The 12,242-nt window shown below is 35.1% G+C and overlaps 1 protein-coding gene across 1 annotated transcript in view; it reads left to right on the top strand.

Moving 5' to 3' along the window:
• Window positions 1-8,948, top strand: part of LOC309963809 (FRAS1-related extracellular matrix protein 1-like) — a gene marked incomplete at its 5' end in the record, with an annotated part of 39,520 nt that extends 30,572 nt beyond the window's left edge. Inside the window, 2 exons of the mRNA XM_082842345.1 lie at window positions 6,650-6,735; window positions 8,552-8,948. Coding sequence (XP_082698471.1) covers window positions 6,650-6,735; window positions 8,552-8,751 — 286 coding nt within the window. The 3' untranslated portion in view covers window positions 8,752-8,948. The remainder of the gene's footprint in view (window positions 1-6,649; window positions 6,736-8,551) is intronic.
• Window positions 8,949-12,242: the final 3,294 nt, after the last annotated feature.

Genomic DNA, 12,242 nt, shown 5'->3' with positions numbered 1-12,242 from the left:
AGTATAGTTGATTTACAATGTTTCAGGTGTATAGCAAGTTACATATATATATGTATATATATTTATATTCTTTTTTTCAGATTCTTGTCCATTATCGGTTATTACAAAATATTGAATATAGTTCCCTGTGCTATATAGTAGTTTCTTATTGTTTATCAATTTTATATATGGTAGTGTGTAGCTGTTAATCCCAAATTCCTGATTTATCCCTCCCCCCCTCTTTTCCCCTTTGGTAACCATGAGTTTATTTTCTTTGTCTGTGGGTCTATTTCTGTTTTGTAAATAAGTTCATTTGTATCATTTTTTTTCAGATTCCGTATGTAAGTGATATCATATGATATTTGTCTTTCTCTGTCTTACTTCACTTAGTATGATAATCTCTAGTTGCATCCATGTTGCTACAAATGTCACTATTTCATTCCTTATTATGGCTGAGTAATATTCCATTGTATATATATACCATTTCTTCTTTATCCATTCATCTGTTGATGCACATTTAGGATGCTTCCATGTCTTTGCTATTGTAAATAGTGCTGCTGTGAACACCGTGGTGCATGAATCTTTTCACATTAGAGTTTTCGTCTTTTCCAGATATATGCCCAGTAGTGGGATTGCTGGGTTATATGGTAACTCTATTTTTAGTTTTTTAAGGAACCTCCATAGTGGCTGCACCAATTTACATTTCCATTAACAGTATAAGAGGGTTCCTTTTTTCCCCCACCCTCTCCAGCATTTATTATTTGTGAGCTTTTTGGTGATGGTCATTCTAACCAGTGAGAGGTGATACCTTAGTGTAGTTTTGATTTGCATTTCTCTAATAATTAGCAATCTTGAGCATCTTTTCATGTGCCTGTTGGCCATCTGTATGTCTTCTTTGGAGAAATGTCTATTTAGGTTTCTGCCCATTTTTCAATTGGATTGCTTGGCTTTTTTTGATACTGAGCTGTATAAGCTCTTTATATATTTTGGAAATTAATCCCTGTCAGTAGCATCATTTGCAAATATTTTCTCCCATTCTATAGGTTGTCTTTTCATTTTGTTTATGGTTTCCTTTGCCATGCAAAAGCTTTTAAGTTTAATTAGGTCCCATTTGTTTATTTTTGCTTTTGTTTCCATTATTCTAGGAGACAGATCCAAAAAAATATTGCTGCGATTTATGTGAAAGAGTGTTCTATGTTTTTCTCTAGGAGTTTTGTAGTATCCAGTCTTACATTTAGATATTTAATCCATTTTGAGTTTATTTTTGTTTATGGTGTTAGAGAATGTTCTAATTTCATTCTTTTACAGGTAGCTGTCTGATTTTCCCAGCACCACTTATTGAAGAGACTGTCTTTTCTCCACTGTATATTCTTGTCTCATTTGTCATAGATTAATTGACCATACGTGCGTGGGTTTATTTCTGGGCTTTCTATCCTGTTGCATTGATCTATGTGTCTGTTTTTGTGCCAGTACCATAGTCTTTTGATTACTATAGCTTTGCAGTATAGCCTGAAGTTAGGAAGTGTGATTCCTCGAGCTCCATTCTTCTTTCTCAAGATTGTTTTGGCTATTCAGAGTGTTTTTTGTTTCCATACAAATTAAATTTTTTTTTTTTTGTTCCAGTTCTGTGAAAGATACCATCAGTAATTTGATACAGATTGCACTGAATCTGTAGATTGTCTTGGGTAGTATGGTCATTTTAACAATATTGATTCTTCCAATTGAAGAACACAGTATAAGTTTCCATCTGTTTGTCATCTTCAGTTTCTTTCATCACCATCTTATAGTTCTCGAAGTACAGGTCTTTTGCCTCATTAGGTATTCATAAGTATTTTATTCTTTTTGATGCAGTAATAAATGGGATTATTGCCTTAGCTTCTCTTTCTGGTATTTTGTTGTTAGTGTATAGAAATACAACAGATTTGGGTAATTAGGTGGATCAATAAAATAAAAAAGATATTGGGCGACTAATACAGGGTTGTCAAAATGAAGACATCAACAATATTACCTTAAATTGCCATTATTTCACAAGAAATGTTTTTTGACACCAAAAACCTAGAAGATCATAATCTCAGAATAATGGTATTAAGAAATACATAAATAGGTATTTTGTTCTGCAGTAAACTATTATAAAATCCAGTATAATAGTGATGGAAATTTTCTATCTCCCCTATTAATTCAAGAGGATTAGTGATCGTATATAGCAGATCAAACATTATGTTATAAGCAGTTTCAGAACTAACTTTTTCATATCATTGTGAAGTTAATTTTATAAACCTCTGGTTTCAGGGAATTGTTTTAACTGTAGTACTGAGACCTTTTTTTAGATGTAAAACTGAGACAGCTTTCAGAACAAGAGAAAGTTTTCAGGGGGCAACTGGAGTTTTTCCATCATATTTTAGAGAGTGACATTATGTATCTATCAGTAATATAAACTATTTTGACTTACATGTTATGTATTTACCATATTGGTCCAGAAATTAAAGCATTTATCAAATACCATTTCTAACGGTATTCCAGGGTGTGTAAGAGATAAAATATATTTGGTGTGAGATTTTTATTTTTTTTTCTAAATTAATCAGTTTATTGTTAGGCAGATTGTTCTTTTTTTTTTTAATAAATTTATTTATTTATTTTTGGCTGTGTTGGGTCTTCATTTCTGTGCGAGGGCTTTCTCTAGTTGTGGTAAGTGTGGGCCACTCTTCATTGCGGTGCAGGGGCCACTCTTCATCGTGGTACGTGGGCCTCTCACTGTTGCGGGCTCTCTTGTTGCGGAGCACAGGCTCCAGACGCGCAGGCTCAGTAGTTGTGGCTCACGGGCCTAGTTGCTCCGCGGCATGTGGGATCTTCCCAGACCAGGGCTCGAACCCGTGCCCCTGCATTGGCAGGCAGATTCTCAACCAGTGCGCCACCAGGGAAGCCCGAGATTTTAAAAATATCATAAAAAGCTTCTAATTTTCAAATTTTAAGTGAAAAATGGGTATGAATATTTGACCTGATGGCTTTTGTATGATACTTCAATATGCATTTTATTTCAAAAGGACAATAAGAATGATGATCCCAAGAACAGTTAATACTAGTTACAGGCATTCCAGCAAATGCCTAGCAGCAGATTAAAAGCAAACTAAAACAAAAATAAAAGATCTGCACATTCTTTTGGATCAGTCATTTTAAGAGGAACACTTTTGGATGACAAGGCCACCTCCTCAGTATATTTTTCTCTGAACCCCAAGACCTCCCCTGTCATTCAACATGTTTTCATTCATTCTATGGGCCTCTCTGCTTCCCTTCACCCATTACTTTTCAGGTTCATTTAGTCCTCTTCTCCAACCTCTTTCCCTTGAAAAATAAATATTCCTCTGGGAATTGTCGATTCCTTCTGTGATGTAAAATTAATAGTTTCAACATTTTATAACCTGGCTATTTACCTTCTCATGAATATTTTTAGGAGATGGTTTTAGATTCTATAATTAGAATTAATATGCATCTAGAGTGTTTTTGTTTGGTCTCAGGGACCATTTTTCAATTCTCGGTTATGTTTCCTCAGGCTCCCTTGCTACCTGATGGTCCTTTACATATGGTCATTTACAGCACCCGTGTTTCAAGAAGAACAGCAAATTTTACTCTATCCTTTGTCCTTAATCAGATTGCTAACTCAACCCAATCTTTATCTCCAATCTCCTTTGCTCCCCATTGGTGTTTTATTATTTTTCTAGCCCAGAGGAGCCAGACTTCTAGATTAGGTATTTCTTGAATTTACATACTGTAATCTCATCTGCTCATTTCCTTAGGCAGTCATTGTACATTTGGTAATTCTATTATTATAGATCATTATCTATGAAACCATTTTGCTTTCCCACAGGAATGTCTGGAACCCCTGCTGACCTATCCTTAAAGATTTAGTCTAAAATACATCTATATTTAATCAAAAAGTTTCAAAGAAGTAGATGTTTATTTCTGTAGCTGAAAAAATTAAGGTTTCTGTTTTTAATACTGCACTTTGAATGCTTTCAACTTTCAGAGCTGTCAAAAGATTTTTATTTGTGTGTCTCTATATTTTATTTTTATATCTCTATAATATATATATCTATATAGTTAATATTCTCTATTTTATTTGTATATGAGTATAAAAGAAAATGAATGGTATTTTTATAAAATAATCAACATACAAATGCCTAAATATTTTTTTTGTAAATAACTATGGTCTAACATTTTACGTAGCCTAAACACAGCTGTTTTCCCCTCTTGCTCTTTTGGGATTTTTTGCTTCTCATAGCATCAAAAAGGAAATCAAACTTGTACTTGACCAGCTAAAATGGATTTTACAAAGTATCTTTTAAAGACAGTTTCAAGGATCTTAAAGCAGGAGGAGATGTTAATATCCTTGAATAAAACCTGTTCCTTCCTGATAAAGACATTGAGGCAGAAGTTGCATCCATAAGGAAATTGGGGACAGAGCAGGAAGTGGAACCCAGGTGTCCCATGTTCTGTCTAATACACCACATTGACTGAAGCAGCCCCTCAAGCCCTCCCTCAGTCTATATTTTATACACATTTCATATTCCATGTTCTAAACCCGCAGCACCTCAGAATTACCATATTGGATGTGAGAGAGAGGGGAGAAAAATTGGCTATCATATCTGCTGTAACTGTCAGATAGGAGCTGACAGTAAGTAGTAAAGTCAGAACCAAGTCACACAACCCAAATCCGGCAGCCCAAGGACATTCAGAAAAGTGGGGAAGAGCCTACCTATCTCAGAAGGCCCTGAAGTCACCACTGCATCATACAAAACTAAACTACTGTATTAGTAGGAAAAAAATCATTAAGAGACAGGTTAGATTATGTTCACTCTACATGATCTGGAAAAGCAGAGAAATGAATCTAAAGTTTGGAAAGATATAGGCAAAATGAAAAAAAATTCAACAGTCTAAACTTGTGACAAGTATGTATTACTAATGATGTTTCCTGCTTTTTAAAATATCAGTAGATATTAACCAGGCAAGAAGATCAAGGTGATTTTGTTTGTTTCTTTTTTTTTTTTTGAGACTTTCTGTATTAGAAAAAGAAGAAAAGAAAAAAAATAACTATTTATTGGCTTTTTACTTAAAGCATTTTAAAGAGCTTTTAATGAACACTGTTGGGGAATTAGATAGAATCAAATATTGCTTATAGGAATAATTCAGCTAGCTGAGAAAATAATTCATAAGGAATTCTTATGCCTGTTAAGAGTGTCTGTCATCAGAAAGACAAGAGATAACAAACACTGGCAAGGATGTGGAGAAAAGGAAACCTTTGTAAACTGTTGGTAGGATTGTAAAATGGTGAAGCCACTATGGAAAACAGTATTGAGGCCCCTCAAAAGTTAAAAATTGAACTACCATATGACCCAGCATTTCCTCTTCTGGGAATATGTCTGAAGGGAATGAAAATACTATGTCGAAGATGTATCTGCTCCCCCATGTTTATAACAGCATTTTTTACAATAGCCAAGACATGGAAATGACCCAGGTGTCCATCAACAGATGAACAGATAAAGAAATTGTGGTACACGCACGCGCGCGCACACACAAACACACGAATATTATTCAGCCATAAAAATAAGGAAATCCTGCCGATTGGGACAACACGAGTAGACCTTGAGGGCATTATGCTAAGTGAAATAAGTCAGACAGAGAAAGACAAATACTATATGATGTCACTTACATGTGGAATCTAAAAACAAAAAGTCATAGAAAAAGAGATCAGATTTGTGGTTACCAGAGGCGAGGGATGTGAGGTGGGAGAGTTAGATGAAGGTAATCAAAAGACATAAACTTCCAGTTATAAGTAAATACAGGGGATGTAATGTATAACATGATGACTATTGTTAACACTGCTGTGTGGTAGATTTGAAAGTTGTTTAGAGAGTAAATTCCAAGAGTTCTCATCACAAGGAGAAAAGCATTTTTTTCTTTTCTTCTCTTTTCTTTTTTTGTAATGTATGAAATGATGGGTGTTAACTAAACATATCGTGGTAATCAAAGTTCACTATATATGTAAGTCAAGTCATTATGCTGTATACCTTAAACTTATTAAAAATAGAATTATATTTTGGGGAAAACATTTATATATATTTGTAAGAACAGGTGCTTTAACTTCTGCACAACATACGAAGGTTTGACAGTGAGGCTGAGCCTGTTTCTCTGGGTGGGATGAAAGAGTCACACATATTGGGGTATTTGACTAAACATGCAAAGCTCAAAATGTCGGCTTCAAGTAATTTTATCCGAATAGTTTGGGTTACCTTACTGGCCAAATTAACTGGGAAATTGCAAAATTTATGCCATTTAGAGATAAACTTCCCATGAGAAGAGTCATTTTTTGGCATTAAGTAATTTATATAAGTAAGCAGTTGCTGATTTTCTCAAAAGATGTTTAAAACCCATTGAATTTATGCTTTAAAGCCCAGATATTATTACACAATATCACTTTCTTTGCTGTCACCTACCCCACCCTGCAGATACTCATTAATATAAAAAAATAGAGTATTAAAATCTTGGAAAGTTCTTTCTACATACGTAGCTTTTTTTCTATTTTAAACTATCTTTGATTTGCATTATGCATTTCACATCAGCAGAAATGTTGAATTCCTTGTCACTGACACTCTCATTTTCGTGTGTTTGCACCTAGTCACCTGGGCAGCCTTGTAACTGTCCTCTCCAGGCAGCATATGCAATGGCTTTGGGACATCAGTGGAAGAAAGCCCTTTTGGATAGGCAAGTATCCGCGCTGCCCTGAGGGGGAAGGCAAGAACGCGAAGAGAACGTCTCCCTTCCTTAGGCCAAATAATTGTGGTTTACAATAATAAGCAATGGTTAGACAGTTGGACAGTCTGTCTTTTAAAACTCATCTTAATTACATAATACTTTCATTTATAGGCATCTAGCTCCAAGAAATAATGTGGAATGTGATTCAATTTATAAGTAACAGAATTTTTAAAATGTTATTTCTAAAAGTAAAAAATTAGAAACAGTTGTAAATAGGGGATGGTGAAATAAATTACAGTATAGCCATATGAAAGAATATTTAATATTTAATGCTTTTGTAAGGCATCAAATATTAAAGACATGACAAAATACCTTATGTTTATGAATTCATTCAATGTTGAATGCATATTGCATATAAAATATGTAATGCACTGCATTTGTGGCAAGGTGCTAAGTGAAAAAGCACTGTCTACAGCCATATGAAGCATGAAATAATTTATAATAAAAAAGAAGTGTATGTATGTGTGATATACATACATATATACTTATATGTATAGACATAAAAAGAAATAAGCCAAAAAGTTAGAAATTTATTTTGTATCTCCGGTTAAGAATTATAGATCTTAATTTTATCCTTTGTTTTCTGAAGTTTTAATATTTTCTACAGTTTGAACAGTAATACAAATCTTTTCAAGCCAGTTTAGAAATAGAATTCTCAGGGTGCACTGAAGTTACTATTCTTACCATCTCTCCTTAAAGGTATTGTATTGCAGGGAATTATAATAAATGCACTCTTGGCTTCTCAAAATCTCTGTAATACTCAGTGAGCGTCTAATTCTGAAATCATCTGAGAGTATTAAATTAAGGCTGGAAGATAAATTTTCTCTATGTCCACAATGACTGATGTCAAGGCTCTATCCCCAAAAAGTCCTTGGGCATAGCATCACCTGATCAATAATTCAAAGCAACAGTCCAGAGGAGACAGTCATTCCCAACCAAAAATACTTCATTTTATTCTACCCCAAAATATAGAATGAGAACCAGTGGGGAGAGGGTTACATGCTATGTAACAAAGACTGTTTTCATGGTCAAATTTGGTTTGGGAGCTGCCAGGCCATCCTATTGCAGAGGATTCTTTTCTCATGCTATTATTTTTATTTCTATTCTGAAAGACAGGAGGAGGAATGCTTCTTTAAGAAAAATTACAAGAGCTTTACAACATTGAAGTGTAATTTTCAAAAAACTGCCAGTGGGAGTAAAGAGACAAGTTGAGAAAAGCTGCTTTTTATTAGAACTGTAGCAGATTGAAAAAAACCTTAAGCTCCAGACTAAAAATAATACTTAGTAAGCTACTTTCAAATATAAAAACCGAGACATTTAAATCGTGAGGAAGAAGAATAGACAAGAGTGTGATACGAGTTCTGCCTGTAGGATACTATGAATAATAATTGCTATTTATTAAACACTTATATGTCATGAGCTTTATATGAGTTATCTGTTTTAATCCTCAAAACAGGCTTGGATATATTTAGATATACACTTCCGAGTTGAGAAAACTAAAACTCAGAGAACTCAGAGAGGTTAAATAACCTGCCCAAAGATGTTCAACTAGCAAGTGGTGGAGCTAGGATTTGGATTCCAGTCTGCCTGACCCCAAAGCCTTGTATTCTCACTTGTGTCTCACAGGATTCCCAGGTCCTAGTCCTTGTTTTAGAACGTAGGCCTACATTTGTATGTGATTACTTAACTTCGAATAACAGGTTGATATGCTGTCCAATTGTAAATGTAATAAAATCCTATGACGCGCTTCTTTGGTTCACATTAGGTTTGAATGACCAAGTGCATGCTGGTCACTGGGAGTGGATCGGCGGTGAACCTGTGACCTTCACCAACTGGAGGAGGGGGCCTCCTCAACGTTCAAAGCCTGGCAAGAACTGTGTTTTGGTTCAAAGACAAGGAAAATGGCAAACAAAGGACTGTAAGAAGGGCAGATCTCACAATTATATGTGTTCCAGGAAACTCTAAATGTAACTGGCCCTACAGGTGCCCACTTGGGATTTCTTACCTATTTATTTCCAGGATTTGTGCACATGGCTCAATAGAAAACAGGGTGTCATGACTGACTGGTACATTTTTTTTTTTTTTTAATCATAGTGTTTGAAGGATTCTGTCTAGTAAAGGAGAAACACAGTTAAATAGTTCCGGGAAGATTGATAAATGAATGTTACTTATAGGAAGAGATAAAATTTTTGCATCTCAATACCTTCCAAAATAAAACCCCAAGTATTATATGGCACAAGATTTGATTATTCCGGAGACCTCACTCCATATTTCAGTCAATACGAATTTCATGGTCCTTGGATGTTTTTGGTCCCAATACCTCAAATGAGTCCATTCTGAAATCTATATTGCAGGTGCTTCTACTACTTCAATCTGAGGGAAGCTCACCCTGCCAGTTCATTAAATCAAGGTTGAACTGCAAAGGGTTGCTTTGTCCCTTTGGAGCCCTTTCACATGTGAAAGCTGAGAGGCTGTGGATAAAAAGGAGAATTCTCTGTGGTGAAAAAGGAAGGCTTTAGATGGAAGAATCTGGCAGATGGAAACTCATCTGCAAAGCTCTAGTTCAGGTAAGAATTCAGGGGCTACCTGTCCTTCAGAGGTCTACCCATCACTACTCACAAGACAGATCTCCTTTTCTAATAAGAATGGTGCACCATTCCAAAGCAAATGATTGGGTTTCCCCAGCTTTACAGGGTCATGAGAAATTTGAAGTAACATGAGCCTTTCTCTTCATTCATGTTTATAGTACTGACAGGCATTTCTCAAGGACATTTGGAATAAAAAGCATATATGAATGATGATTAACATATGGAAGAAAAATATGACTTTCTCAAAAGTGTCCCAATGAACTGTGCTGATGAACAAAGAAAAGTAATACTGAAAACAGAGCTCTTGAAAGCCTATCTTCTCAGAAAGGATTTTGATACAATTTTGAGCCCTTAAATATTTAATATTTGTAGAAATGCCATGTTAACCTGATTCTCTAATGAAAAGGTACCTTATTAATTTATAATGGCTGCTGAGTGAAACATTTTGTAGCAGTGATGCATGTTGCAGCCTTGCAAGGACTCCCTTCTGAAATCAAGGTTTAATTACAGGAAATTAAAAATTAATTTCTAAACCATTTACTCAAAATTTTCCTCTTTTCATAATCCCTGAAAAATATGGTTATGCCACATGTGACTTGCTATATGAGCACCAGGGTCACTTCAGAATCAAAATGGAGTTATTAAGTGGACCAAAGTTTTGGTTCAGGTTTTATTATAAAAATACCCTGAGAGAAACTAAAAGTGAAGAAATTCAGTCCCGTTTCTGGTTATAAAACATGACAGGCTTATTTTATTTGTGCTCATTTATCAAGATTTTGGTTAATAGAAATATTTACAAAAAGAGGTTGGAATGAGATTTAGACATTCTACATCTTATTAAATTCCAACATCTTTGTGGAGTCGGGAGGCTCTTTACCTTAGATATCACAAGTAAGCTCTGGACTGCTGTGATACACAGGTCTTCTGTACGACACAAGTAGTTTCTGGTGTTTAACCAAAAGATGTAAAACCCATTCTCTGTATCAGTTCAAATCCCTTCTGATCCACTGGCTTCTGCAATGTGGAAAGGTGGGATGCCGAAGAAAGAAATGAAGAGTTGTTTACCTAAAAGGCTATATCCTAGGAGGGAAAGTAAAAGTTCAAGGAATGAGGAATATATTAGAACTATTTAAAACTGGAAATCCAGAACCATGGCAACTATGTAGAACCTGATCAGCATGGTAGATTTTATTTTACATTCCTGCCATGACAATGATATTTAAATGTAATTGCAAATGTTAGCACAAAGAGAGACTGCTTTGATTTTTATAGCAACTAAAAATACTAGAAGAATATTTAAAATATTCTTGATCATGAAAACATTAATTCAGGCAAGTGTAGGTGCTGGGCAGTATTCATCATGACCTTCATCTCCTTCTCATGATTGGGCTTTGACTGATGGGGAAATAGAAGTAAATGATGGTCATGGTTCTTTCCACCTTGATTGGTTACTGTCATCCTTTAGGTTCTGGTGGGAGTGGGAAGGAAGGAAATGGAGTGATGGTAGAATGGCAATGGGAGGTTATACGAAAGGAGAAGAAAGGGGAGAGTGGAGGAAGAGATGAGGGTTGATTTGTAGCTGAGAAAGAGAGCATCAGAAAGAAGGACCTGAATGCCACCCAACTCTTCTCCCCAGACTTGAATACCGACTCAGGAAAAGTCCCAGTTAATCCAAGGGCATTAACTCAGCTCAATAGTGTGTAGCTTTTCAGAATCTTGTACCTTTGGTCTTCAACAAAAACATATATATATATATAGTATATATTTGCTAAGCATAAACTTAAAAAACATATGACAATCACTTCATCTCCTTCCAAGGAGTGGTAAAAATGAAGTAGGTGACATTTACTTACATTTTTGTTTGTGTTTATTTTTAAGACAGCCAAAAAGAATATGCACATATTTTCATTAACACTATGGTTCTGTGTAATTTAAACCATAAGCTGGTGCTGATTAATTTCTGCGACAAAGCAGCTTATTAAATACACTGTATCTAGAGTTGTATACAAATTAATAAAACAAACTTATTTCTAGTTCTGAATCACTGTCCCTTTAGTGTTTAACATTTTTTATTTATTCTACCCATTGTAAGAAGAAACGGAGAAGAAAAGTCAACATGTATGTTTCATCCTTACTGTTTGGATCAGCCTTTCATTATACAGCTTCCATCCATCCATCCATCCACCATCCACTCAACAAATATTGAATATGAAGTGCCAACCCTGTACCTGATAGTGTTCTAGATACTGGAGACGTGGAGTGAATGAGATAGGAAGGTAAAAGTATAAAGGCATGGTGCAAATATGCAAATTTCTAATAGTTCTTTTTAAGCATGGAGCTTTTTTTCTTAATCAGGGAGGAAGTCATTGATTACATTATCCCTTTTCAGAACTGGAGGGAAAGCCACACTGACACAAACAGCTCAGGCTGTCTTTTGTTTTATTTCTCAACTGATTAAGAAGCTGGTGTTAACTTCCTGAATATATAATCTGGTCAAAGTGTTATTGATAGCAGCTGTCTCAGATTTTCTGTCTCCAGATCAAGTTAGGAACTAAAGTTTTCAAATCTAGGTAATTAATTTTGTAACAATTATTTTTTTCCAAGAAGACAAGCAGTGTGTGTCTGTGTGTCTTTGAGATTCCTGGAGTAACAGGAATGAAAATGAGAGACCTTTGATGTCATCTCATCTAATATCCCTTTTGTATAGCAGAGGAGACTGAAGTCCTCAGATGTTAAAGTAGGAAGAGATCAGCACTAAAGCTACAGTCTTCCAAATCGTAGGCTGGATCTCTTCTAATTATCCCATGTATTTATTACCACTCTGAGCAAATGGTTTTATTATGTTCAAGTAAGATATCTTTCAATGAT

The sequence above is a fragment of the Leucopleurus acutus genome (assembly GCF_964270905.1).
Source record: "Leucopleurus acutus genome assembly, chromosome: 7".
Classification (NCBI taxonomy): domain Eukaryota; kingdom Metazoa; phylum Chordata; class Mammalia; order Artiodactyla; family Delphinidae; genus Leucopleurus; species Leucopleurus acutus.
The sequence above is the reverse complement of the archived record's forward strand: the minus strand, read 5'-3'. Positions and strand labels throughout refer to the sequence as shown.